The 27,418-nt window shown below is 55.8% G+C and overlaps 2 protein-coding genes across 2 annotated transcripts; both read right to left on the reverse strand.

The window, feature by feature from the left end:
• Window positions 1–781: 781 nt before the first annotated feature.
• RABAC1 (Rab acceptor 1) lies at window positions 782–3,343 on the reverse strand. Its single transcript, XM_081030963.1, has 5 exons — window positions 3,146–3,343; window positions 2,618–2,830; window positions 2,217–2,314; window positions 1,100–1,201; window positions 782–1,016 (listed from the first exon to the last, which is right to left on the reverse strand). The coding sequence occupies exons 1-5, from the start codon at window positions 3,199–3,201 to the stop codon at window positions 928–930; spliced, it is 558 nt and encodes a 185-aa protein (XP_080887089.1). The 5' UTR covers window positions 3,202–3,343; the 3' UTR covers window positions 782–927.
• Window positions 3,344–7,397: 4,054 nt separating this feature from the next.
• ATP1A3 (ATPase Na+/K+ transporting subunit alpha 3) lies at window positions 7,398–26,700 on the reverse strand. Its single transcript, XM_081032207.1, has 23 exons — window positions 26,536–26,700; window positions 22,409–22,498; window positions 22,249–22,308; window positions 21,925–22,128; window positions 20,925–21,038; window positions 20,684–20,818; window positions 20,240–20,357; window positions 19,832–20,100; window positions 17,667–17,865; window positions 17,479–17,588; window positions 17,264–17,398; window positions 14,703–14,895; window positions 14,197–14,372; window positions 13,975–14,111; window positions 13,527–13,677; window positions 13,280–13,448; window positions 10,869–11,023; window positions 10,670–10,793; window positions 9,750–9,895; window positions 9,040–9,170; window positions 8,553–8,654; window positions 8,090–8,181; window positions 7,398–7,790 (listed from the first exon to the last, which is right to left on the reverse strand). Exons 1-23 carry the CDS (start codon window positions 26,539–26,541, stop codon window positions 7,762–7,764), a joined length of 3,045 nt encoding a protein of 1,014 aa, XP_080888333.1. The 5' UTR covers window positions 26,542–26,700; the 3' UTR covers window positions 7,398–7,761.
• Between the last annotated feature and the right edge of the window lie 718 nt (window positions 26,701–27,418).

The raw sequence follows: 27,418 nt of genomic DNA on the forward strand, positions 1-27,418 counted from the left end.
TCCAGCTTATCTGCTCTGGCCACCCTGGATCCTAACCTCTCAGACCTCCAGGCACACTCATCTCTGGGCCTTGCACCCACTCACTGCTTCCTCTACCCAGGACATTCTCCCTCCCAAGGACCTGCAGCTGCTCCCTGGCTCAATCGAGAACTTTCTCTAGATACATAGTAGACCTGAGACCCCTGTCCTTAGAGAGGCCTGCTTGCACAGCTGGCCCTTGGCTGGCATCTGGGGTGGCTGGCGTTGTCTAAACTGTGCAAAGGATACTGTTTTCACAGGAATACCTGCTTTCCTCCTGGGAATCTGGAGTTTTGGTCCATGCTAGATGGAGGGTACTTTTGTGGCTAACCCCCAATAAAAAGCCTGGGCACTGAGTCTCTAATGAGCTTCCCTGGCAGACATTTCACACGTCACGACTCACTGCTGGAGGATGTAAGCACGTCCTATGTGACTGCTGGGAGAGGACTCTGGAATGCTTATGCCCGATTTCCTCTTGATTTCGTCCCATGTGCCTTTTTCCCTTGCCGATTCTGCTTTGTATCCTTTCATAATAAAACACAGCTGTGAGTCCAACTGAGTCCTCCTAGCAAATCAAACAGGGGGCTGGCCCGGGGGACCCTTGGCACAGTTTTCTTCCCCAACTCTTTTCTCCGCCTTGGCACTTACCACCATTGCCATCCTGTTTTAGTTATTTATTGTCTTCCCCTCACCGTGTGTCCCCCTCTGTCCCAGCACCCCAGCATTACCCCACACAGACCCACAGTTCCTGGGAGCTTATGTGCTGAATGACAATTACAACAGCTTTATTTCCAAAGCTGGTTCCCTCCCTGGACTTGTGACGGGAAGGGGGCCGTTGGCTGGAGCAGCAGAGCCGTGCGGGACAGGGGTGAACAGGGATGGGGCAGCTGGCTCGGGAGGCTGGACACCTCACACCGGCTCCATCTGCAGCTCTTCCCCGTCCACGGCCTCGATCTGGTGGAAGGCAGCATGGGAGCCAATGACCACGAGGGTGGCTCCTGCAAGAAAATGGACAGTTCAGGGCCTTGCTCCCTCACCTGGCCCCCACTACCCACCCCCGCTACCCAGACCCTGTACTCACCCAGGACCCAGAAGACAGCAGAACCTGCACCAGCCAGCCAGAAGAAGGGAAAGGAGACGGACCCAGCAAGAGCATACTGATGGGCAGGGCTCACCTCTCGGCCTGGGGGCAGACAGCATTGGGGCAGTTGTTCAGACACGTGTGCCCTCTCCCAGAGTAATCCCGGATGCCCCCCAACAGTCTGATGTCACAAGCTCTTGGGAGCCTTAGGATCATCCAAACTCATGCCAAGGCTCTCCAAGTCCTGGCCCCACCCATTTCTCCAATGCCCCACTGTCTGCCAGGAGTCTCAGACTGGTAGCCCAAGGCCAAGTCTGACCTATGGAAGTTTTTTTTTAAGTCTGTACAATATTCCCCAAGAATTTGATTAGTGGCTAACAGAGAAACTGAATGATTTCACCTAACAATAGATTTCCGGTTTCTTGTGGCAGAGTAAAATTGGGTCTGCAGGCCGGAGGGGGCTGCAGCAGCTGAAGCCAGGTAGTGACTGCTTGAGGAGCTCCCTCCATGCCCTGTGCTTGCCCACCATGCCTCTCCACCAGCCTACTTTTGTCATGTCCATAACTTGCAGACCCTTGAAGGACTGTCTCAGGACTACCTGCTTATCAGATCCCAATTCCTCCCTATGCTCACTCCAAACCTTGAGCGTGCCCTAGGTGGGGAATATTTGGTGCCAGTCTGGGACCATATGGGCCACAGGCCTCAGCTTCCCTCTCTGAGAAGTCCCAAGATCTTTCTGGTCCCACCCAAGAAGCAGGACAGAGGACGGGGACAGATCTAGGCCAGTGTAAGATCGCCACCTGCTGTCTACTATGGATACCTGCAGCTGGTGTTTTCGGTACAAGTCAGGGAGGAGAGAGGGGAGGAGTAGATTTAAGGGACAGCATCTAGGCGGAGAGTGAGCTCTAGGGTATCTCATTCTAGGTTTGGGGAATAGCAATTTGGGTGGCTGAGGCTGGTGGGAGCATCTAGTGCGTCTGAGATTTTAAGGGACCAAGTTTGGGGGATCTAGTGTAGATGTAGGTTTAGGAAGACTTAGGTTTGGGATGTAAGGCTTTTGTTCCAAGAGACCAGAATTTGAAGGATCACAGCTGCATCTGGGCAGGGGATTTCTCACCAAAGAGCACAAACTTCGACTGCAGCGTGCGCAGGTAGAGGATGTAACAGGCACCAAAGAAGACGGCCAGAGCCACCAGCAGCATGGGGGACGTCATCCTGGAAGAGGGCAGGGAAGCATTCGTCAGGCAGCTGCGGCTGGCACTGCCAGGGGGACGGACCCTGAACTTCTACACCGGCGGGTGGCAGGCTATGTATGTCCTTGAGACCAGGCAAGTTCAGCTGACATTTGGTCACACTGCGTCCTGGTCAAGCTGATGGGGGAGACCTGGCCCTTCGGTGAGTCTGGCAGAGCTACCCCATGGGGACCATGCCTGGCCAGGGAGAGGAGGGGCTGGCCGCTGAGGGCGGGGCCGACCAGTGCAACTTGGTGGGGGCGGGGGCGGGCGGAGAGGCACTCACACGCAGTACAGGATGAGGCCCAGGAACACGAACACATAGTTGCTCTGGTAGTACTCCACGTTGCGTACAAGGCGCTGACACAGCTCGCCCAGGTTGCGGGGCCTCGAGAAGCGCCGCTGGTCCACGAAGGTGCCCCAGGGCCGGATGGTCGCGCGGTGCCGCTCCAGCCACTCACGGCCCGCGCCGGACGGGATCAGTTTCGGCAGCAGGGTCCTGGCGGGCGGGGCCAGGTCAGCGGTAGACCAAGACCCAGGCGGGACCTCCAGCAAGAGCGGGGATGCAGCAACCCAAACCCCGGGGTTCTGCGGGTGTGCGGAGGGGGCGGGGGAGGGAGGGGTAAGGGTCTGAGGCTCCTGGATCCCAGGGGAAGAGGGGGCCGAGGGCCCAGGCTCCAGAGTCCTCGAAGAGAAAACCAGGGGCCTAGACTCTAGTCTCTGGGGATCCAGATTCCTGGGACCCGAGGGAGAAGGGGGCAGAGGACCAGAACTGCCGGGTCTCAGTCCTGGGAGCTAGAGTAGGCTTGCTTACGTGGCGCTTAGCCCTTCCGCCTCGGCATCCTTTTGTTGGTCCTTCTCCGCCGCCATGTCTGCGTCGTGAGGGGTAGAACAGCTGTAACAAGCCCTGAGCCCCGCAGACCCCTCGGGACCGGCAAGAGCTGGGCCGCAACCAGCTGAGCGGACGTGGCGCCTTTCGGAAACCGTGGCGGGCGGGAGTTCTGTCGCTGAGCACTGTGGGAGTTGTAGTCCTGATGCTGTCGGGAAGGGTGGGCGCCATGATGGTGGTCTGGCTAGCAAAGCACATTCGGGAAATGTAGTCACATAAAGCGACAATGAGAGCCTCTAGGCATTGTGGGAATTGTAGTTTCAGAAACCGGGCGTGTGGCGTCGCGGAAAGTGGGTTGTCACGAATGGGCTTTACAGGAGCTCTAAAGGCGAAAGCAAGTGTTAGGTATTCTCTCTCGTGCAGTGCACAATGGGGACCGTGTAGAGCTGTCGTTCTGGCTCTAGAGGGCATAAGAAACACCTGGAGAGCTTGATAAAACACTAGATAAAAATTCTGATTTAGCAGATTGGGGTGGGGCCCATTCATAGATAGGCTTTTTTTTTTTTTTTAAATTGGGGAAGGGGAACAGGACTTTATTGGGGAACAGTGTGTACTTCCAGGACTTTATCCAAGTCAAGTTGTTGTCCTTTCAGTAGTAGATGTGATGGGTGCAGCTCAGCTCCAGGTCCAGTTGCCAGTTGCAGGGGGCGCAGCCCACCATCCCTTGTGGGATGAGGAATTGAACTGACAACCTTGTGGTTGAGAGCCCACTGTCCCATGTGGGAATCAAACCAGCAGCCTTCAACTTTACAAAGCACGGAGCTCCAACCGCCTGAGCCCCCGGGCCAGCCTCTAGATAGGCATTTTAAATAAGTACCTAGCTGCTGCTGCTGCTGCTGGTGTATGGACCATATTTTGAATAGTGAGACTCTAGAGAATTCGTGGGAATCTATTCCTTCCTCAAGAGACAGGCTAGTGAGAGGGCCATGGTTGCTGCAAAACTCCCTGCTCAATCCTTGGGCTCTCAGGGATAAATGGTTTAGGACTAGGAACCTAGAGACACCCCTCCCCATTTGGATGGGAAGAAGGGAAGTTGGGAAAGGAAAAGGGTTGAGAACATTTAAAAGAGAATTTTTTAATGAAAATCCAGGCTGTGTTGACCTTGTCACCTCCCTGAACCTCAGTGTCTTCATCTGGACAGTGAGGATCCTGATGGTACCACACTCAAGGTGTTACGACGATTCAGTTACATGGTCCCAGTAAAGTGCTTGAAAGAGTCGTGATACTTTGCAACTGCTCGATAAGTGGGAGTGGGTGTTATTGCTTCTATATTATCATGAATGTTACGACTATTTCTAGAGTTCAGCCTTTTTGAGTTTAACAGTAATGTATTAGGGGCTGCTGGCCTGTATTAGGGAATGCCCCAGAGTGGCTGGCGTCTCAGGCTGGGGCCTTTCTTTTCCCTAGTTCCCACAGCACTAGGTTTTCTGTCTTTGCCCCTGCCCTTGCCACCGAGTTGTAGGAAAATGACTGGCATTCTAAAGGGGTGCACAGAAAAGCCTCAAGAATGTGTGTGGAAGTGTTGGGAAGCCTCTGCTCGCTTTCATGAACCGAGGGCCTAATTTTCCAAGGCTGGATGGGGCTGAAGAAGAAGTCCCACATGGGATATCCAGGCAACCCATAACCCCAATTTTTGTCTTCCAAGGTTCACATCCCTTTTAGATTTGGGCTTTGAGGCCTGGGACATTCCCAGGAGGTGGGGTAGATGGCCCCTGCCAAAAGGGCTGGTGGAGCAATAAGCAGGGAGGCCCCTTGGGAAGGGCCAAGCTGAAGCTGAATGAACCACACTTTGAAAATCAGTTGTCTCATTACTGTTTATTTCCACTTTGTCAGCCCCAGACTTTTAATAGAGTCTTGTTCAGGTTTCCCACTTGGGTCCAGCTTGGCTTTAGGAAATAAATGGCGGATGGCGAGTGCACACTTAGCTCAGAACATTAATGGGGAGCAGCACCTGAGTTCAGAGGTCACCTGTGAAAGAGCCCCCAAGAAGATGAATCTTGAGGAGCAGAGAGTTGAAAGCACAGGTCCAGCTGCCTCCTCCCATGGCCAACCTTGGGAAATTTGGGTTTGACTTTTGTTATGAGAGCTATTGGATTTCCTTATAGGAACGCAGTGGAAATGATTTTACTCCATACCCCACCAGTACTTGTTCTGAGCAGAGGACATAACGGGCAAAGGTCTGGAGGTGTCGAACAGCATGGGCCATGGATGGTGGGGTCCAGAGGCAAGGACATTGTGGGAGGGGCCCCCTGAGTGGAGTATGGTGGGAACTTTGAATCAGGGGATTTGGAGAGTTGGGGCCTTGTCCCACAGACAATGTGGGAGAGAAGTCCTTAAAACAGGGATTGTGGAAGAGGGAGCCCTAAGGTAGAGATATTGTGAGAGATGGGAGGATCCCTCAGACAAGAGGGTGGTAGGAGATGGGGTCCGTGAGAGAGGGGACCTGTGGCAGGTGGGCCTGAACCAGGGGGATGATGGGAGGTAAGGGGGTACCGGAGAAGACTATGAGAGATGGGCCCCGGCCCTGTAGTCCCTCCAGCCTGAGGCCTCCTTCCTGCCTCTTGGATCCCCAGAAGAAGAAGAGCTGGGAGGGTAAGAAGACCCTAGCATAGACAACCAGAAACCTGGGTTATATCCTTGCTGTGTGACCTCAAGGAAGTCCCTGCCCTCTCTGGGCCACTGATTGCCCACTTGTCTATGGGAGCATTTCTTACCCTGTACCCTATGAATAGTTTCTGAGGCCTCCCTAGAAGAGGTCCAGGCTCACGTAACCCCCACCCGGACCAGGCAGGCTGTGTCCTGGGCATCATGAGTAGTGCCTGGTACACATGTCCCTGCCCTTTGACTAACTGCCCCCTCAGGTTCAGGCACTCCTCCTCCAGCCATTGTCTTGTGCAGTGGACATGTGCAGACACTCATTCACACTGTGAGCTCTCGGCATGCCAGCCGCAGCCCCTCCTGACTCTCTGGGCTGTATTAACAAGGCTGCCTCAAGGGAAGTGGTGTAGCTACCCAATCAGAATGGCAAAAATTCAAAAGACTGACAATATGGAGTGTTGACAAGGAAATGGAGCAACTGGAACTTTCTTTCATGCAGTGTGGGAATGCAGAATGACACAGTATCTTTGGAAAGAGTCTGGCTGTTTCTGTTAAACATAGTCTATCCCCAAACCAGCAACCCCACTCCTAAGCATATACCCAACAGAGATGCATACATTTGTCATTACTAGAATGTTCCTATTCCTAGCAGCACCAATTGTAATAGCCCCCAAAGTGCAAACAAGTGAAATGTCTATCAACGGGAAGATGGATGAAGAAATTATGGTATAGCCACACAGTGGAATACTACACAGCAATGAAAATGAGTGGGCTACATACATGTGACAGCATGGGTGTCTGTCACACACACGACGTTGAGAACGAGAAGTCAGACACATGAGACAACATGCTGTAAGTTTTCATTTAAACAAAGTCCAAGAAAAGGCACAGCTAAAGGATGGTGACACACATCAGATCAGCCGTGGCTTCTGGGGCGGAGGGGCGCTGACTAGAAAGAAGCATAAGGGAACTTTCTGGGTGGATGGAAACGTTCTATATTGATCTGGGTGGCGGTTATACTGGTATGCCTTTGAGATTTGTGCACTTCCTGGTATGAAATTTTATCTCAATAAGAAGAGAAAATAGCACAGTGCCTTAGAACTTGGACAGCCTAGGTACAAATCCCAGATTTGTCGCCTCTCAGCTGTGTGAATTTGAGCAAGTCACTTTCCCTCTCTGTGCATCACAGCCGTGAGGATTACATGAGCTGATACCACAGAGCGCTTAGAAGAGGGCAGGGCGCAGAACGGACGGTTCAGTCGCCACCATCGTCATCACCACGGCCGTCAGATCATCGCCTCCCCACGGTCCTCCTCCAATATGAGAGCATCACGAGTCTGAGTCCCTTCCTCGCCTCTCTTCTGATCCCATCATCCTATCGCCTGGTGCATTCTAGTTGTTCTCACTCTTAACTAACTTTGGTTTGGTCTAAAACTCCATGATTTCATGACCCCGAGACTTCCAGGCCGGTGCTGGCGAAATTCCTGGTTGGGCAAATCCCCCAGCTCCATGTACCAGCACAGGGAGACCATCCCACCCACACCTCCGGTCCAGAAAGCAAGCACAACACACACACCGCTTCTCTCTCCCCACTGATATATTTGATAATTGTCCAGAACCAGAGATGGCATCAGCCGGGGTCGGGGGAGGTCGACGGGGAGTAAAAAAGAGCCCAGGGAGGGGACTCGGAGGTAGGGGTGAGGAGAGGGAGAGGAACAGAGTCACAGAAAAGAGAGGAGAAAGGCGGAGGCAGGGGGCGGGGAGAGAAGCTAGCCAGGGGAAGAGACAGGGAGGGGACAGGAGATATTTTGAGGGGGTAGGGCCAAGGTGGGGGCCCTGGGGAGAGAGGGCCCCTCCCCCAGAATACAAAATGAGGGTCCTGAAGGGGGCTGTCCTGGGCTTCAGGGGCGAGGGAAGAGACGGGCGAGGCGGTGGGGTTGAGGTCAGTAATAGGTTTCCTTCTCCACCCAACCTGGAGAGACAAAGGAAGAAAGAATCAGTGGAGAGAAGCACAAGGACAGAGAGAAAGAGAATTAGAGAGAGAGAACGACACAGGAAGAAACCACAAAGCACAGACAGGTGGAAAGACAAGAGGAGGCCCAGAGAGACAGGAAGAGAGAAGAGTTGGAAAGGGAAGGGAGAAATAACACAAAAGGGAGATGGCGAGACAGAGAGAAGTTAGCGTCAGGCAAGTCACCACAGTGCTTCCCTGCCCCCCAGCTGCCCCAGCCTGTCTCCCTAGCCTGCCCTCTGCCCCGGTAGCCCTCTCACCCCCAGGGTTCCTGCGCAGGATGAGTTTGCGGATTTCATCATAGACAAAGATGAGGAAGCTGTAGGGGAAGGCACAGAACCACCAGCTGGGCCTGCAGAGATGGGACAGAAAGAGGGCGTCAGTGTGGGGCCACGAAGGGGACAAGAGGCAGTCCCAGAGGACAGGAGAGGCTCCAGGGCAGGGGTGGAGGCAGAGAGGGGGCGGGTTCCTGGATCCCTTCTGCCCACAGGCAAGGGGTGCCCTGGCCGTGGCTGTGGGCTGGGGTCTGCAGAGTGCCCACTGTGGATGTCCCACGGTGGTGGAGGCTTGGTGGCATCAGAACAGGGACTGCAGTGGGGGACACAGAGGCAGGATCCCGAGACACCAGGAGAGGTGGGGCCTGTGAAGATGTCCCACAGGGAAGGCTCCTGGGAGGCTCCTGGAGCGGTGGTGGGGGTCCTGGAGGTGGCGAGGGACACTCACTTGAGAGGGTACATGCGAAGGGCCACGTCCATTCCAGGGCAGTAGGACAGGAAGGCAGCGAGGGCTGTCTCCTCAAACAACCCAAAGATCAGGATCTTGTTCCTGGAGGCAGACAGGGCTGGAGCCAGGGAACCTGACCGGCACCCCCACCCACAGAGACAGAAGCACACCCGAAGGGAGACGGAGAGACAGCCAACGGACAGACATGGAGACACAACGAGACGGAGAGGCCAAAACGGATCCAGCAAGATCCGTTACGCAGAAAGATACAGACAGAAAGACGGAGAAGCGACAGACACACAGGCAGGCGGGGACATAGACAGGTAACGCAGGTCTGGAGAGGGACCCAGTGAGTGACACCACACACGTACACGGGGGGCGGGGGAGAGACAGAGACTCTAACACAGCCGTGAGCACTTGAGAGAAAAGCCAACTCAGAGACAAAAACTGACACATGGACACGGAGGGGGGCAGATGGGGCCCTCACTTCATGCCCTGCTGGAAGACCGAGTTTCTGCGTGTCTTGCAGATGATGAGGTCGGCCCACTGGACAACAACAATGCTCACGAAGAAGGCCGTGTGACACGTGAACTCCACCACTTTCCTCTGCTCGTACGTCTGCGAGAGCCGTGACCAGCATGCAGGACAGTAGTCAGCGTGGCCTCAGCCCGGCCCCCAGCCCGGCCCCCAGGCTCCTTGTCTGCACCCCAAGGAACACAGGGACTCTTCCCGATGGAGTCCTCCAGGGCCTCAGAAATGTCTCCCTTCTTAGGCTTATGGCCCCACAGGGAAAAGTTCGGAGATGTCCAAGGAAGGAGAGAGGTTAATGATAACCCCAGTTGTCAACCGAGAACCGGGGACCATCCCTGGGGTGGAGGGGAGTGGAAGGAGGTCGAGGACCCTGTGGGCCTCCCAAGGGGGACACACACCAGAGAACTTGGAAGGGACAGACAGACACGGGGAAGAAGGCAGGGAAGGCATCTCACCTGTTGGGGCAGAGAACATGGCCAGTGGACCCCAGGCCCACAACACGCTGGGCCAAGAGCTCCAAGACGCCCTGTGTGCCCAGCGAGGATACTGACGTGGTTGCGGGGCGGAGGGGCCAGCATAGGAAGCAGGATAGCTTGCCTGGGACTCCTACTGGGGACAGGGCTGCAGACTGGGAGCCCCGCCATGCGGTGGGCCAGCCCCACTCACCCACTGCTGCCCATAACTGTCCTCAAGGTCATTGACGGTGCGGTCGTCCCAGTTCAGCCGGATACCCACCAGGTTGCCGGGCAAGAAACCGTTTTCGGCCAGGATCACAAAGTAGGAGAAGAAGCCACCTAGAGCCTGGATCATTCCTGGGAAGAGGAGAGAAGGGAGATGAGGGAGAGGCTTGGGTGGGGGCCGGCAGCCAGCGTAGGGCACATCTGGGGTCCCTTGAGATCTCCACAAGGAGTCCTCTTGTCTGACCATCACCCAGGGCTGGGCTCCCAGAAGGCAATTTGAGGGTGTTACCTGGTCGCAAGCACCTGAGATGGGTCTCTGGGACAGGAGCCTCGCGGAGAGGGCTCTCCCCAGATGGATAACCTGTGGCTTCCTCCCACCTGACCCAGGCCATCCTGAACATCAAGAAATCCCTGAGGACCCTCAGGCTTTAATCTGACAGGCACCTTATGCAGGAATGACCTCCACGGCCTGTGAACACCGCCATGAAGCTTCTGTTTGCTGGGACACTCCCAGTGACGGGAGCTCAGTCCCTCTAATGCTCTGAATACTTCAACTCTAGCAGCAGGTGGAGGAGGCAGAGAGGGTGGGCTCACTGCTGCCCTCAGAGAGCTCTCAGGCTGGTCTCGTCCTGGATCGTCGATGTGGGGGAAGCAGTGGGCTCTACAGTGGCCAGCCTGAGCCAAGCGTGACCTGTGTCCCATGTGCTTCCTGGGTGCACCCCCCTCCAGGCCTGTCCTCCACCGTGGTGACCACCGCCCACCTGCAAGTCATTCCTTCTAAAGCTCCAGCACCAAGTTCTACTCCACTCACTCAGCACAAGGTTTCTGAGTGCCTGCAGTGGGCCAGGCACTGCTCTAGACCCTGGGCATCCAGCCATAATGGCGACAGGGTCCCCAGGTCCTCACCAATCTGCCCATAGGCCATGCTGATGAGCCTCTCGTTGACCAGCTTGTCAGTGCGTGGATTCCTGGGCTGTCTCTTCATGATGTCACTCTCGGCAGCCTCATATGCCAATGAGATGGCAGGGACCTGGGCAGGAGAGGTCAGGTGAGCTGGGGATAGGGGGCCCCTGCCCTCCCGGGGCCTGGGGTGGCGGGGGCTCACCATGTCGGTGCCCAGGTCAATGCAGAGGATGGTGATGGTGCCCAGAGGCAGGGGGATGTTGGCCATGATGAACAGTAGGAAGGGTGTGATCTCCGGGATGTTGCTGGTCAGCGTGTAGGCAATGGACTTCTTCAGGTTGTCGAAGATCAGGCGGCCTGCGGCACAGGCAGGCTCAGGGCTCCCTGCTGCCTCGGCCCCTTCCCCGCCCAGTGTACGTATCCTTTCCAACCCATCCCCTCACCCTCCCGCCTTCCCACGTGAATGTCCAACCACGTCGCCCCATTCATCCACTCTTGAAATACAACCACTTTGGAAGCCCATTTGGCGGTCTCTATTAAGGTTAGACATCCCCTTCCCTACTGACCCAGTAACCCTGCTCCTAGGTTTATACCCAAGAGAAACCAGTGCTTACGTCCACCGAGAATCAAGTGCATGAATATTCACCACAGTGATAGTCACAATAGCAAGACACAAAACTGACCCCAATGTCCACCAACAGGGGAGTGTAGAAGTAAGCCATGGTCCCTCCATATGGAATACCACTGAGCAAGGAAAAGGAATGAACTATGTCACACCCAATTCTGTGGCTGCAGCTCAGAGGTTATGTCGAGTGAAAAAAGCCATCTACAAAAACATTCATATCACATGATTCCATTTAGATGAAATTTGAAACTAATCTATGGTGCCAAAGGTCAGGACAGTGGCTATTTCTGGGAGGGTGGATATAGACTGGAGGGGACCTGATAAGACCCTGATGGGGGTTTGCCAGTGTTCCCTCTCTTGAGCAGGGTCCGGTGGTTGCATGGATGTGTACGTGTGTAAGAAGTCCTGGAGGTGCCCAACTTAACGTATGTATGTCATAGCCCAATAAAAATTCAATCAGTAAAGTGTGCATAAAGTCAAAAGAAACTAAAGATGAATGCAGCCATCCCTCCCCCCATGTGCTGATAGACATGAGCAGCAAGATATGTCATTAAGAAGGAGCAGAAAGAAGGGCTGCACGCAGGTATGGATGGTTTGATCACCTTTGAAAATAAGATGTTTAGGTGTTCACACCTGCTATTTATTCACTTTCCCTCTAATGCATGCACTGCTCTCCACAAACGAGTGGTGTCTCATCCTAAAACAGTTGTGGATGAAACAATGCCTTAAATGTGCTCAAACGTGATCCAAGTGTGTGTAGTGGGGGTTGGGGCATTGAAACAAGACCAGCATGCACTGGTAATTGTCCAAGCTGGGTGATGATAACAGCGGGGAGCGAACCATGCCATTCTCTCCGCTGTGGGGTATACCTGCAATTTCCCCTCCTGGAAGTTAAACTTTGTTTTTGTCACTCCAGAGAAGCCTTCTTTGTCCACCCTATCTAGGTAGGATCCCCATTATTATCTGTGATAGCACCCCGCTTGCTTTCTTCTTAGCACTTGACACAGTTTGTAATTATGCATTTATTTGTTTGTGAACTTAAGGCTGTCTTTTCCAGCATCTGGAAGGCAGAGACCATGTCTGCTCTGCTCACAGCTGAGCACAAGGTAGGAGCCTAATAAATGTCTGGAAGGCGAGAACACGCGTGTCCGTGAGTATGAGCTTTGCATATGCAGAGATGTCTGGGAGGTAAGAAAGGGTTAAACCTGGTTTCCTCTGGGAGATAGGAGACAAGGGATAACCACATTTAATTTGTCACTTTAGGCTCCGCTTGAATTCTTTTATCAGGCATTAGTTTTTACACCAGGGACATTTCAAAGGGGAGAGAAAGTGGAAGAAAATGCACTGCAGCCTCAGTAGTGAGGATTTCTGGACTGTGAGGCCATGTGTAATTCCAGTTTTCTTCTTCATGTTTTTCTACATTTTCTACACTTAGCATGAATTACTTTGAGGATCAGAATAAAATTAAGTGTGAACAAACCCCATCTGTGGCCGCATCAAAGCCTGGAAGGAAGCGGTGCCTGGGCTGTGTGGCCTGGGCTCCGGGCGACCCCTTCACCCACCCTGGTGGCCTTTGCACGCTCTGCTTCCTCCACCTGAATCTCCTCTCCCTGACACCACCTATGTGAAAATGCCAATATGGCCTTTGGGACTCTGCAGCGAGCCCTGTCCGTTCTCAGATGCTTCCTTGCCCTCGACCCCAGGCTGGGTGAGAGCTCTTGGGGGACCCTCCATTCCCGTGGTTGCACTTACAAGTATTTTTAAAATGCTTTCTGAGTCTGCCTCATCCACCAGACTGACCCTGCGCTAGGCAACGCTGAGACCCAGAAATGCATCAGCTCAGTCCTGCCCCTGGAAGTCCCCGTTGCGGGCCCAGTGGGATTCTGGGGTCTCCCCGCTGTGCATCCAGCTGCAGCCTGGCGTGCACCCCTTGCCCTTCTCTGACCTTGTGCAGAGACCTCAGTCCCCAGGGTCACCTGGCCACTCACCCTCCTCCACACCCGTGACAATGGAGGCAAAGTTGTCGTCCAGCAGAATCATGTCTGCTGCCTGCTTGGAGACGTCAGAGCCGGCGATGCCCATGGCCACCCCAATGTCAGCCTTCTTCAGAGCAGGGGAGTCGTTCACACCATCCCCAGTCACAGCCACGATTGCACCCTGCAAGGAGAGGGGGTGAGAAGAATGCCCAGAGGCCTGCCCAGCCCCCTCCTCCCAGGGACCCCAGCCCCAGCCCACCTGTCTCTGACAGCCCTCTACAATAATGAGCTTCTGCTGGGGAGACGTGCGAGCAAAGACAATCTCTGTGTGGTTCTGCAGGATCTCGTCGATTTGCTCAGAGGTGAAGTCTTTGAGGTCAGTGCCATGGATCACACAGGCCTTGGCGTCCCTGGGACGAGCAGAGAGTGGTCAGGATGTGTGGGGAGTGGCACAGGGACAGAGAGCCAGGCAGGCCAGCTCCACGGACGGGAGAGACAGAGGACCAGGCTCTGAAGCTAAGGCTTGGGGAGGCTGAATGACTTGCTCAGTCACACAGCCTGTGAATGGCAAAGCTGGGACACCAGGCTGCCCGTCCTCACACGAGGAGGCGAAGCAGGACCCAGGCGCCGAGTCAACAAGAGGCCCACAAGGGAGGGGAACCCGCCATCCTCAGGGACAGAGTGTTGAGCCAGCAGGTGGCGCTCACCGGGGGTTGACCTGGCTGACAGGAATGTTGAGCCGGGCAGCGATGTCCTCCACGGTCTCGTTGCCCTCGGAGATGATGCCTACACCCTTAGCAATGGCCTTTGCGGTGATGGGGTGATCACCTGTGACCATGATGACCTGCGGGCATTGTTTGGGGTGGTCCAGTCTCCCTGCTGGCCCCTGGAGCGCTGGCCCTGCCTCCCCCAGCTGCCCCAGGCCACACCTTGATGCCTGCACTGCGACACTTGCCCACTGCATCGGGGACGGCTGCCCGGGGCGGGTCGATCATGGACATGAGGCCCACGAAGCAGAGGTTGTCCGTTGTGAAGTTCACGTCGTCACAGTCAAAGGCAAAGCCCTTGGGGAACTGCTCCTCGGGCAGGTAGTAATGGCAGAAACCTGGTGGCAGGGATAGGGCAGGACATGAGGGCTCCAGCCCCCAGCCTCTGTGCCTCTGGCCCCACAGCTCCTGGCCATCTGGTTCTGGCAGTCAGCTCCCAGTCAACCGGACAGTCAGCGACATTCATTTCCTAAAGATGCCATATTCATTCATTCATTCATTCATTCATTCATTCATTCATTCATTTATTCATTCATAGTGCATTCTGGGAGGCCCTATTCTGAGCAGGCTCTGAGCGGCATCACACCCTTTATCCCAAAGGGGCCCCCAGAGCTGGCCCAGCCCCTGCCCCAACTTGGCCCCAACTCAGTCCCTCCTGTGACACGCACCCAGCACACGCTCGCCCAGGCCACCGAGCTCAAGGTAGGCATTCTGGAAGGCCTCCTTCATCTCCTCGTCCAGCGGCTGCTCCTTGCCCTGCAGCAGGATGGTGGCACAGCGGTCCAGGATGCGCTCGGGAGCGCCCTTCATCACCAGCAGGTACCGGTTGTCATTGGGGTCCTCAGTCTCATGGATGGAGAGCTGTGGACAGAGCGGAGGACAGGCGTGCCTGAGCCTCGCAGGGGCCTGGAGGCTGCCCACAGAGGGCCAGGGAGACAGAGGACCCCTGCTCTGCCCAGAGCCGTGGGTGCCAGGACAGACAGCTCCCCTAGAGGGTGTTGCCCGAATCTCTCTACGTAAGAGAACATCTGTTTCTCAGAGTCTCTCGCAGAGGTCTGTGCTCACCCCTACCTGTTTCAGGCTTTCTGTCTCACAGATAGTTCTGCCTTTTCTTCTGTCTCACAGAACTCTCGCCGACCTTAGGACATGTACCTCTCTCCCTGCCCTCTGCCTCAGCTGACTCCTTATCCCACGTTTGACCCATGAACACATCTGGTCGGTTCACCTCTGAAACACACTCAGATTCTGACCTCTTCTCACTCCCTGCCTGCAAGCTTCCTTCTGGCCATCACCACCTCACACTATGTCCCGATTTCGGCCCTCCCACACCATGGCATTTCCTCCCCATAGCAGCCAAGAGGACCCTTTCAAAAACGTGAGTCTGGGCCGGCCGGGTGGCGCAGGCGGTTGGAGCTCCATGCTCCTGACTCCGAAGGCTGCCGGTTCGATTCCCACATGGGCCAGTGGGCTCTCAACCAAAAAAATAAATAAACAAACAAATAAATAAATACATAAATAAATAAACAAAAACGTGAGTCAGTGGGAAGTGGTGCAGCCACTTTGGAAAACAGACCAGCAGTTCTCCAAAAGATTAATTGTAGAGTTAGCATATGACCCGACAATTCCCAGGTATACACCCAAGAGACATGCAAATTATGTCCACACAACTTGTACGGGAATGTTCCCAGCAGCCTTATGCATGGCAGCCAATAGGTACAAACAAAATGTGGTCTATCCATATAACGGAATATTATTTGTCCATAAAAAGGAACGAAGCACTGACACACGCTACGTCGTGGATGAACCTGGAAAACATTATGCTGAGTGAAAGAAGCCAGACACACAAGGTCACGTATTATATTGATTCCATGTATATGAAATGTCCAGAATAGACAAATCCACAGAGACAGAAAGTAGATTAATGGTTGCTTAGGGCGAGGGGAGAATGGGGGAGGTGGGGGCAATACCTAAGGAGTGTGGGGTTTCTTTTTGAGGTAACTAAAATGTTTTAAAATTGTGTAGATGACTGCACATATCTGTGAATATACTAAAACTACTGAGTTACACAATTTAAACCACCCATTTAAAACATACAATTCAGTAGTTTTAGTATATGGTATGTAAATTATATCTCAATATAGCTGTTTAAAAGTGTGAGTCAGGGGGAGGCTAGATGGCGCAGTGGGTTAGAGCGTGAGCTCTGAACAACAGAATTGCTGGTTCGATTCCCACATGGGCCAGTGAGTTGCACCTTCTACAACTAGATTGAAGACAACGAGCTGCTGCTGAGCCGAGGGGCAGTCTGATGGCTCTATTGGCTAGAGCGCGGGCTCTTAACAAGGTTGCCGGTTCAATTCCCACATGGGATGGTGGGCTGTGCCCCTTGCAACTAAGGTTGAAAATGGCGACTGGACTTGGAGCTGAGCTGCGCCCTCCACAACTAGATTGAAGGACAAATACTTGGAGCTGATGAGCCCTGGAGAAACACACTGTTCCCCAATATTCCCCAATAAAACAAAACAAAACTGTGAGTCAGGTCCCATATCTCCTCTGCTCAGAGCCCTCTGGTGGCTCATGTCTCCCTTCACACCCAAGTCTGGCCTGGCCTGGTACCCACTGTCCTCACCTCCCACCACACTCCCTGGCTCACTGCTTGCCACACTGGCTGCCTGGCTCTTGTTCAAACATGTCAGCATACTTCTGTCTCAAGGCCTTTGCACATGCTGTGCCTGGAACACTCTTCCCACACACACACCTGCAGGGCTCTCTCTCCCTCAGCGTGGTTACCAGCAGACATATTCTGTATTTCCTCATGCCTGTGTCACTGTCTGTCTTAGCACTAGAGTACACATTCCATGAGAGGAGAGACTTCACTCTTTCACTCACTTCTATGTACCCCCAGTGACTAAAGCACGGGCCTAACATGTGGTAGCTGCTCAAAAAAATATTTGTTAAAAGAATGAAAGATCTCTGGCTGGTTTCCAGTCTCTGCTGAAGAAATATTTTTACTCCTCTGCCCCGCACTCCAGTGAGACATTGCTCTCGCCCAGGTCTATTCTTCTCCCCGCCAGGTGGGTACCCTCAGTCCCATTTTACAGATGGTGAAACTGAGGCTCTGGGAATATTAGTAACCTGCCCAAAGCAGGAAGGCAGTGGGGCCGACCTGACCGCTACGGACATTGTAGAGAAAGTGAGGTCCAGGCCAGCTCTCGTGGAGAGTCCCAAGTACCTGGTATTTGTTGGTGGAGTTGAAGGGGATCTCGGCCACCTTCTTGTTGCGTTCCCGCATCAGCTTCACAGAGCCAGAGGATAATTCGATGCACTTCAGCAGGGCTGACTCGGAGGCATCACCAGCAACATCCCTCTGGGGAGAGAGGGCTGTCAGGGCAGAGCAGTGGGGGTTGGGCATGGGCAGGGCCAAAGCCCAGCGGGCAGCGGACCCACCTTTAGCACAGGGATGTTGTCCTGACCGCCCTTGAAGACGGCCCGATTGCAGAGTCCGGCGATGTGAGACAGGGCCACCCAGGTGTGAGAGCTCTTGTCGAACGAGGTCCCTGAAGGAGGCAGGTGTCATGGCTGGGGGGCGCCTTGGGACCAAACCCCGTCAGTCCCGCCTGGGCACACCCCCTCACCTGACTGATCCTCAGTGGTGTCGGCCTCGTGGATCTGGTTATCGAACCACATGTGCGCGACCGTCATGCGGTTCTGGGTGAGGGTCCCTGTCTTGTCCGAGCAGATAGTGGATGTGGAGCCCAGGGTCTCTACAGCCTCTAGGTTTTTCACAAGGCAGTTCTTCCGGGCCATGCGCTTGGCGGTCAGTGTCAGACACACCTGCAGGGCGCCCAAGGGCAGGCAAGTTACAGGTAGAGCCTGGCGGCAGAGTTGGGCCGGCAATATGAGGGCCAACAACTCAACTGCCCAGCCCAGGGAGAATCCTGGGTGGCCTGCGAGAGAGGATAATGTCACTCAGCAATTCTATCCCAACGTACAGACCAACAGAAAAATGCACCTCAAAAGACATGTACTGGAATGTTCGTTTATAATAGTCACAAACTGAAAACCCAGATACACTAACAGCAAAAGGGATAAATCGATTATGGAATAAAGATGGAATACTATACATCAAGGAAAAAGAACAAGCCGCAGGCAACTGCATGGATGAAGTTCAAAAACATAATGTTCAGTAAAAAAGAGCAGAAACAAGAGTTCATATTGAATTATTTCAATTGATACAAAGCAGGGAAACTATGCTCTTAGAAGTCAAGAAGGGGTTCTCCTGGGGTTGGGGGCTGGATGAGGTCTTGAGGGGGCTCCTAGGGAACTCAAGCTGGGTACAGCTGACATGGATGTGTTCAGTTTTCCCAGACTCTCAGGCTGTACATTCACGTGTACAACGCTTTGTGTGTGTATTAAATGTCCATACAAAGCCTTTGACCTAGAACAGTTTTGAATGTGCTAAAAGGGAAAATTTTGCATGATACAGCAGAATCAAGGATCAGACTAGTATTCCTATGACGGTCGCTTCTATGTACCTGAAAGGCTTACTACACACCTGCCCGGGAGGGTTGCAGAGAGCATGCTTGTGCACTGGGGCTGACGGCTGGGCACTGGGACGGGGACCATTATTTTATTTTTAACAATTTTAATGTATTCTTTAGACTTTTTACCACGAGGGTGTACTTCTTAATTTTGCAAGCTAACTTTAAAAAAGTGATAGGATTATTAGTCCTCTATGCCCTGCAGTGTTTCTCAAGGTTTTCATTTGTTTGTTTTGTTAATGAGACTGTGTCCCAGGACCCTCCTTATTGAAGATCTAGGATGCTCAGCCCTCAACGCTCAACTTGCCCATATCAAGAATATTGCAATCCAGGCCCCCAGCCCTCCTCCCTCAGACCCAGGAGCCCAGGCCCCCGGCCCCTCCTCCCTCAGACCCAGGAGCCCAGGTCCCCAGCCCCTCCTCCCTCAGACCCAGGAGTCCAAGCCCTCAGCCCCCTCCTCCCTCAGACCCAGGAGTCCAGTACCCAGCCCCTCCTCCCTCAGACACAGGGGTCCAGTACCCAGCCCCTCCTCCCTCAGACCCAGGAGTCCAGTACCCAGCCCCTCCTCCCTCAGACCCAGGAGTCCAGCCCCCGGCCCCTCCTCCCTCGGACCCAGGAGTCCAGGCCCCCGGCCCCTCCTCCCTCAGACCCAGGAGCCCAGGCCCCCGGCCCCTCCTCCCTCAGACCCAGGAGCCCAGGTCCCCAGCCCCTCCTCCCTCAGACCCAGGAGTCCAAGCCCTCAGCCCCCTCCTCCCTCAGACCCAGGAGTCCAGTACCCAGCCCCTCCTCCCTCAGACACAGGGGTCCAGTACCCAGCCCCTCCTCCCTCAGACCCAGGAGTCCAAGCCCCCAGCCCCCTCCTCCCTCAGACCCAGGAGCCCAGGTCCCCAGCCCCTCCTCCCTCAGACCCAGGAGTCCAAGCCCTCAGCCCCCTCCTCCCTCAGACCCAGGAGTCCAGTACCCAGCCCCTCCTCCCTCAGACCCAGGAGTCCAGGCCCCCAGCCCCTCCTCCCTCAGACCCAGGAGTCCAAGCCCCCAGCCCCCTCCTCCCTCAGACCCAGGAGCCCAGGCCCCCGGCCCCTCCTCCCTCAGACCCAGGAGCCCAGGCCCCCGGCCCCTCCTCCCTCAGACCCAGGATCCAGGCCCCCAGCCCCACCTCCCTCAGACCCAGGAGCCCAGGCCCCCAGCCCCTCCTCCCTCAGACCCAGGAGTCCAGTACCCAGCCCCTCCTCCCTCAGACACAGGGGTCCGGGCCTTACAGTAACAGTGGCCAGCAGACCCTCTGGGACATTGGCCACGATGATGCCAATCAGGAAGATGACAGCCTCCAGCCAGCTGTACCCGAGAATGAGGGAGAGGACGAAGAAGGAGACACCCAGGAAGACGGCCACGCCAGTGATGAGCTGGATAAAGTGCTCGATTTCGATGGCGATGGGCGTCTTGCCCACCTCCAGCCCTGAAGCCAGGGTGGCAATTCGGCCCATGACGGTGCGGTCCCCTGTGGCCACCACCACACCCCGAGCCGTGCCTGTGGAGCCAGAGGGGATTAGACTGAGGTGGGGGTGGGGGCTCAGTGAGGTTCAGAGGGACCCCAAGCTCCTGATGCACATCCCTCTGTCTGGACCAGCCCTGCCCTGACCTGGTGCTCCCTCTGTGCCCCACCTCACCTTCCACGCAGTTGGTGGAAAAGAAGGTGATATTCCGAGTCTCCAAGGGGTTGTCATGTGTGCAGTCGGGAGAGCGGGTCTGGGGTTCTGATTCACCAGTCAGGGAGGAGTTGTCTACCTGGAGGTGGGTGCACAGGAGAGTAGGCTTAGCCCTGGGCCTGGGGTCAGGGGGTATTTTTCCAGGGAAGACTGGGGCTGAAGCCTGTGTGTTCCTTGAGGTCACAGCTAGAAGCCTGGGTGCCTGGGTGGATGAATGGAGGCCAGAGGTTGGGCTCCTGTAGGTGCGGAGGCTACAGGGCTTCCTGTCAAGGTCTAAGGTACCTCTGGGTCTGAGGGGTAGAGACCAAGAGCCTGGACTCCTGGGTCTGGGGGAGGAGGGGCTGGCAGCTGGACTCCTGGACCACGCCAGGAAGGGCAGAGCTGGGCCCCAGGACCCAGGCCCACCTTGCAGCCGTGGGCTGAGATGATACGTAGGTCAGCCGGGACTCGGTCTCCACCCTTGATCTCCACCAGGTCCCCGACCACCACCTCTTCAGCGTTCACCTGCATCTTCTCACCTTCCCTGATCACCAGGGCTTGCTGGGGGCAGAATAAAGAAGGGTCACCTCCTGCACCCTCTCTGCCTGGACTCTCTGTCAGTTGACATGGCCCCCACCCATCTGGCCCCTTCCTGGGCACTCCTCACCTGGGGAACCATGTTCTTGAAGGACTCCATGATCTTGGAGCTCTTGGCCTCCTGGTAGTAGGAGAAGCAGCCAGTGATGATGACCACGGCCGCCAGCACGATGCCTAAGTACAGCTGTGGGGAGACACACGGTCATGGCCACCAGCCCCACCAGCCCCACCAGCCCCACCCCGCGTTCTGTGGAATCTTAGAAGGGAGCTTGGCATCAATGGGGGCCTATATTTGTGCAGCTGACCCCAGGGTTGTGTCCATTTGAAGGTCTGTGTGTCTGAGTCTCTCTCGTCTGTGGGTCTGTCCACCTGTCTGTGTTTGAGTCTTCTTGATTAGTTTTTAATTTCTGAGACTATTGTCTGTCTATGCTTTATGCTTATGTCCGTCTGTCACCAGGCAATGCTTGCAACTCTGTGTTTCAGTTCTTGTGTCTGTCTTTCCATCAGTCTATGTCTGTTTGTGCCGGTGTATCTGAACTAGGTGGCCCTGTGACTGTCCAGGCATGTCGCCTCTCCACAGGTGGGTATATGTGCGTGCACACGTGTGTGCGCATGCGCGTCTGCGTGTATGTGTGTGATGTAAGAATCTATATGCAGTCAGTGTGTGGGCCTGTGTTTATGGGCATGGCCTTTGTTGAGACTGTGTTTCAGAGTGTGTCCCCTGTGTTGGGTGGATGGGTTCTGACAGATCAGCAGGTGGTTGTGCCTGGGTCTCTACATGAGCACACGCTCTCTTTGGGTATCTTTCAGGCCCTGACCACCTGGTGGTGTCTGTCCCCACGGCCACTGAGGTCGCACAGCCTTGGGGTGGAGCCTAGCTCATATATCCTGCTCTGGGATCTTGGATAAGTTACTCGGCCTGTCTGAGCCTCAGTGTTCCTTGTCATCTCTGGGTTCTTTCACGGGATGATTGTGAAAGTCAGATGAGAAAAAGGAGGACAGTAGGCTTTGAAAACTCTACAGGGACGAGGAGAAGTACTCTTGTGCAGAGCACGGTGGAGAGCACTCACGTTGTCCCCAGAGGGATCGTCCTCAGTGCCCGCCTGGATGCCATAGGCCAGGAAGCAGAGGATGGCCCCAATCCACAGCAAGATGGAGAAGCCCCCAAAGAGCTGGCGGCAGAACTTGACCCACTCCGGGGTGGTAGGCGGCGGTGTGAGTGCGTTAGGCCCGTCCCGGGCCAGAATCTCCTGGGCTTTGCTGTGGGTCAGACCCTAGGAGACACAGGACTCACATAGAACCCTCCCTGAGCAACCCTGGTACCCCGACACTTCATGAGCACCCCAGGACCCAGGGGCCCAATCCCAGTCCCTCCTCCCCCAGGCCTGCCACACCTGCACACAGTCCGTGTTATATTTCCGGCAGACCTCTTCCACTGACATCTTGTGCTCTGTCTGAGGAACAGAAGTTTGGGGGAGACGGTGAGTGTTGAAACCCTCAGGAGTGGGCGGGGCCTGTTCTGGGAGGGTGTGCTGTACAGAGGGCGGGGCTTACCATAGCCACCTCCTTCTTGAGGTCATCCAGGTCCCGGCGCTCCTTGGCGCCTTTGCTCTTCTTGGGCGAGCTCTTGTCATCTTTTTTGTCCTGCGAGGTGGCGATACGATAGCTGTCAGAGCCACCAGACTGCGGGCGAGAAGGGGTTACAGGGGGACACCGGCCCTCCGAGCCCACTCTCACCCTGGCCTGTGTCTCTGGACAGAGGGCTGGTTCAGGAATCTCAGTCTGTGACTGCCCTGTGTCTCTGGAAGGGTTTCCCTGTGGCTCTAGGTGTATAAATCTTGAGTCTCATCTCTGCCAACTGGCTTCACTGTCTCTGGCTCCGTGTATCTCTGGGTCTCTGCCCCTGAGGGTCTCCATCTGACTCATTCTGTGTTTCTCTGTTTCTGTGGCCATATCTGTGGGTCTCTCCCCTTCCATCTCTATGTGTCTTTTTATCTCTGTGTGTCTCCTTCTGTCTCTTTCTCCCTCTCCCTGGGGCCTGTCCAACCTTCTGAGTGTCTATCTTTTGCTATGTCTGTCTGTCTGTCCTTCTCTATATGTATCTTTTTTAGTCTGTCTGTCTCTCTTTCTTGATCTGTCTCTCCAGGTCTCTGTTCATGCCTCTTTGTCTCATGCCGTTTTGTCTCTTTTTGGCTCTTTCTATCCTTTTGTCTCTCCATCTCTGTATCTCTGTGGCTATTTCTCTCTGATCTCCTATCACTTATGTTGTTGGTCTTTCTCTGTCTCTGTCTCTGAGTCTCTCTGCATGTGTCTTTCTATGATTTTGTCTCCCTCCGCTCTTTGGCTCTTTATGTCTCTCTGTCTCTCATACAATGTCTGTCTCCATCTCCTGAGCTCTCTCTCCTGAGTCCAGCTGAGTCTGTTGCTCTGGGTTCCTATCTCTGCCCATGTCACTGTGTTAGGATCTCAGACTGTCCCCAAGTGTTAGTATTTTCTGTCTCCATGTCCCTGTTCATCCTCATCTCTGCCTCTCTCTGTCTTGTGTCTCTTTCTTCATCTCTTAAGCTGCCTCCTTCTCCAGTGCTCAGTGTGCCTATCCCTATCTGTTTCTTCTGTTTCAACCATCTTTTCTATCTCTTACTGTCTCGCTCTGAGATCTTCCTCTCTATCCCGTGTCTGTCTCTCTCTGGGTCCATCTCTGGGCATCTCTGTCTTTCCAGCTCTAGGTCTCCCATGTGTCACTCTCCCTGTCTTCTCCACCTGGCTCTTTTCCTGGGCCTCTCTCCCCAGCCCCATGGATGTCTCCTTCTCTGTCTCAGAGGACCCAACTAATTTTGGGAGACCCCACAAGCCTGGCAGAAATGGAGAGGAAAGGGCACTCCAGGTGTTAGTCACAGCTGGGACGAAGGTCCAGGAGGCAGCCTGCTCTGCACAGGGATGGTGGCCTGGCTGGACATGCAGCCAGCCCTGCAGGCTTTGACTGACAAGCTGTGGGCCCTGGCCTCTCTCCTGAGGTCTGGTGGGAGCCAAGGACAGGTTTGAACAGGAGTGGGCACAGTCAGGATAGAGTGGCTTGAGGATAGAGTGAAAGAAAGCTGGGATTTGGGGTGCAGAAGAGTGAGAGGCAGAAGCTCTGGGCCTGGCTTGAACTAGATGTGGTGTGAGGGGGAGTGCCTGCAGTTCCAGTCTACAGGCCTGGGCAGATGGGTCAGGGAGTGTCCTGGGGCACTGACAGGAGGGGTGGGGTGAGACCGAGTCCTAGTGGAGGGCCGCTGACAGAGCCTGTGGGCCCACAGCCAAGCCGGGATCCCAGGTTCTGCATGGATCAGAGATAATCTCCTCGTGACCTTGTAGAGGGCTGAGCTGCCTGCTGTCTGCCCCCAGACCCGGAGGCTGAGATGGGGGGCTACAGGGAAGGGCCGAAGCCTGGAGGCCTGGAGCCTCTTAGAGAGTTGCGAGGGGTGGGAGGGAGGCTTGGCCCTGGGCCAGGCCTGCAGCAGCACTGCGTCTGACATGGCAGCACAGACTTGGGGGACAGTGAGGGCCTCCTCCATCCCCTGCCCCAGGAGGGGTCTCAGCCTCTTCAGAGAGGTCGACTAGACCCATGGATGGGGAGATGTGAAGACATAATGTGATGGGTTTAAGGTAGAGATATGAAGGGGCACGCAGGAGAGTAGAGAGGCCTGGCAAGAGTGGAGGGAAAAAACCAGCTGTCCACCTCTGAAGCCTTAGGGAAGGCCGGGGAGCTGATGCTTGGGTCCCTGTGAGGCCCTGGACCCCAGGGTCTGAGGGAGGAGGGGCTGGGGGTCTGGACTCCTGGGTCTGAGGGAGGAGGGGCTGGGGACCTGGATTCCTGGTCTGAGAGAAAATGGGCTGGGATACCCTAGTTCCTGGCAGATTAGCCTTGGCTCTTGCTTGCCCTTGCCATGACCAGACTCCCTTGGAGGGTGGAGGGGGAGCCAAGGTTTTCCCAGTCAAGGCAGGAGGCCCATATGGGTGCACTGTGGGGTGGGGGCACCTCTGAGGTGGAGAATATGCCTGCCTCGCTGCAGCCAGCTTCTGTGGCTCCTTGCCATTTTCCACGCTGTCTGCCTTCCCCGGACGCTCTCAGCTCACGCAGCCTCTGCACCTTGGCCAGCCTATCCCTCCCCTCTCAGGGTGTCCGGGGCATCATTTCTGAGCATCTCTCCCTCAACCTCCCCTATTACCCTCTGCCTCCTCTTCCCACCATTCAGGCTGACTGGATAGGAAATGTCTGTCCTTGGGTCTGCTCATCTCAGCCTCAGTTTCTCTCTTTGTCTCTGTCTCTCTATGTCTATGTCTTGCCCACGTCTCTGCCCGTGTCTGTCTCTTTCTTTGTCTGTATAACTGTCGCTTTCTCCCTATCTCTTTTTGAGCACCTCTCTGTCTCTGCATTTCTCTCCATCTTTCCATGTCTGTCTCTCTGCCTCACTTCTCCCTCTGTCCCCACTTCTTTCCCCAAGACCCCTCCCCTTCCTTCTCTAAGGCCTTTAGCCTCAGTCCTCTCCTCCATCAGTGCACAGCTTTTCCTCCCTCCATCCCACTTACCTGGAGTCAACACTGCCTCCCCCCTCCTCCCTGTTCTCTCCCAGTGGCTCCCCATCCAATTCCTCTCCCCATCCACCCTCACCCACCCCAATCTACAGATCTGCAGCCCCATCCCCCACCTCCATCCCTGGACCCATCAGCCTTCATCCGCCATCTTTCTCCCCATGCTTCACATTCCTTTGCCATTAGCCTCTCCTATCTTGACCCTCTCTTCATCCTACCCAGCCCAGCCCACCCGCCTCCTTCACCCACTCCTCCTCCCATTGCCCTGCCCCAGACACGCAGGGAGGAATCCAGGGTTGCAACGGGGTCAGGTGGTCAGCCAGGAAAGGAGGCGGCATCTGCTGGAGAGACTCATAGACAGACAAGGACACACGGACATGGGAGGAAGGGCATACCCAGGCATGCACGATACCCTGGCCCCCCACATGCATTTGCACGCATCCCCCTCGGTCAGGCACTCAGTTTCCTCGCTCCTCCCAGACCCCCACGTCTGAGCCAGACCCCCACGTCTGCTCCCCCAGATTAGGGGCTGGACACACACCGCAGCCCCAGGCCACACTGCACTGCGGAGCCCCCCCACACCTAGGCCTGGAAGGAGAAAGAGAGGTCATCTGGTCCCATAGCCTGGAGCTGTCCCCTCTCGGCCAGGGAAGTAGAGGGGCTTCAACACCCCGAGACACAAACACCAGCTCACAGACACACCCAGACAGGTTGCAGATCATCAGACACAACCGGAGCCACACAATCGCAGGCAGATGGTGCTGGCAGGGCCCAACAGAGCCAGGAGCTCACACGCGCGCACATGCACACGCACACACACGATCGAGCATGCCACCGCATCAGGTCAGGCAGAGATGCGGCGGGCGGGTCCGCGCCGGGCGGACCCGGCACACAAAGACCCGCCAACATGCGCCACCGAGCCCCGCGACCCAGGCGGCCCGCGTGCACACTCGACCAGCGACACAACCACACGCGCAGGCTGGGTCAGTCGGCTCACGGGGTCCCGCAGACCTGGCCCCAGAGCTCAAGGGTCCCGGCCCGCAGACACTCAATGTCACTGGACACATAATGTCGCACACACGCACCGCCCGGCCGGCCCGAGCACCTACCCCCATGTTGGCGGCTCCAGGGAACAGGGGTGGGCGAGCGGGGCGGGGGCCGGGGTCGGGGCCTCGGGGCGGGCTCAGGCGCGGGCTCGGGCTGGGGGCCTCTGCAGTGCCCGCGCCTCGGTCCGCACGTCTGTCCGGCGGTCAGCCCTACCGCACAGGGTCTGCGGCTGCCGCCGCCTCCACCGCCTCATATGCCCGCGCTCGCGGGGGGGCCGGCGTCGGCCTATCAAGGGCGCCGGCGCCCTGACGGACGGACGGCGGCCCCGCCCCCGGTACTGCAGCTGTCCTCCCTGCCCCCAGCCTCCTCCAAGGGAGAGCGCTGCAGGAGGGGGGATCCCGGAGATCCCCGTCATGAGGAACCTGGAGACCCCTCCCCCACCCCCACCCCCACCCCCGCAATGGGGGAGGGAGTCTCCGAGGAGGGGGCACTGAGGAAGTGAGGGCCCCGGAATTCCCCTCATTGTGGTGATGTGCCACAAGGGAGAGGGGTGCGCTGGGAGGTGGACACAGGGTGGGGGAAGCCCTGTAAGCCATCGCAATGAGGCAGGGGGCCCAGAGCACCTCCATCCGCAGTGAGGCAGGGGGGCCCTGGAGACTGCATGGGGTGATGCTCAGGGGGGGTGCTGGCGAGGGCACAAGAGGCAAGGAAGCCCCCACAATAAGGAAGGGTGCTGCAGAGGGAAGAGAAGCCCTGAGGCCTCCTCCCTCACTATTTGTGTACTGCCCACCCAGCGCTATGGCAGAGAGGGTCAATAAGACACACCGCACAGACCACAGCAGACACGTGGAAGCCAGAGGACTCCCCCGAGCATCACACACTTACCCAGAGAGCCCAGGTGCTTAGGACACACACACACCACTCCATCACACCTCACCAGTTTCA

This window comes from Rhinolophus hipposideros, assembly GCF_964194185.1.
Source record: "Rhinolophus hipposideros genome assembly, chromosome: 21".
Classification (NCBI taxonomy): domain Eukaryota; kingdom Metazoa; phylum Chordata; class Mammalia; order Chiroptera; family Rhinolophidae; genus Rhinolophus; species Rhinolophus hipposideros.

Excerpts from the sequence above, each read along its gene's own strand:
- RABAC1 (XM_081030963.1), bottom strand. The coding sequence starts at position 3,201 with ATGGCGGCGGAGAAGGACCAACAAAAGGATGCCGAGGCGGAAGGGCTA. Across the intron at positions 2,831-3,145 it reads GCGGAAGGGCTAAGCGCCAC|GACCCTGCTGCCGAAACTGA; the intron begins GTAAGCAAGCCT and ends CCCGCCCGCCAG. Across the intron at positions 1,202-2,216 it reads GTCGAAGTTTGTGCTCTTTG|GCCGAGAGGTGAGCCCTGCC; the intron begins GTGAGAAATCCC and ends GTCTGCCCCCAG.
- ATP1A3 (XM_081032207.1), bottom strand. Across the intron at positions 14,373-14,702 it reads CCTGGGCGAGCGTGTGCTGG|GTTTCTGCCATTACTACCTG; the intron begins GTGCGTGTCACA and ends CCCTGCCACCAG. Across the intron at positions 8,655-9,039 it reads GTCTTCCAGCAGGGCATGAA|GAACAAGATCCTGATCTTTG; the intron begins GTGAGGGCCCCA and ends GTCTGCCTCCAG.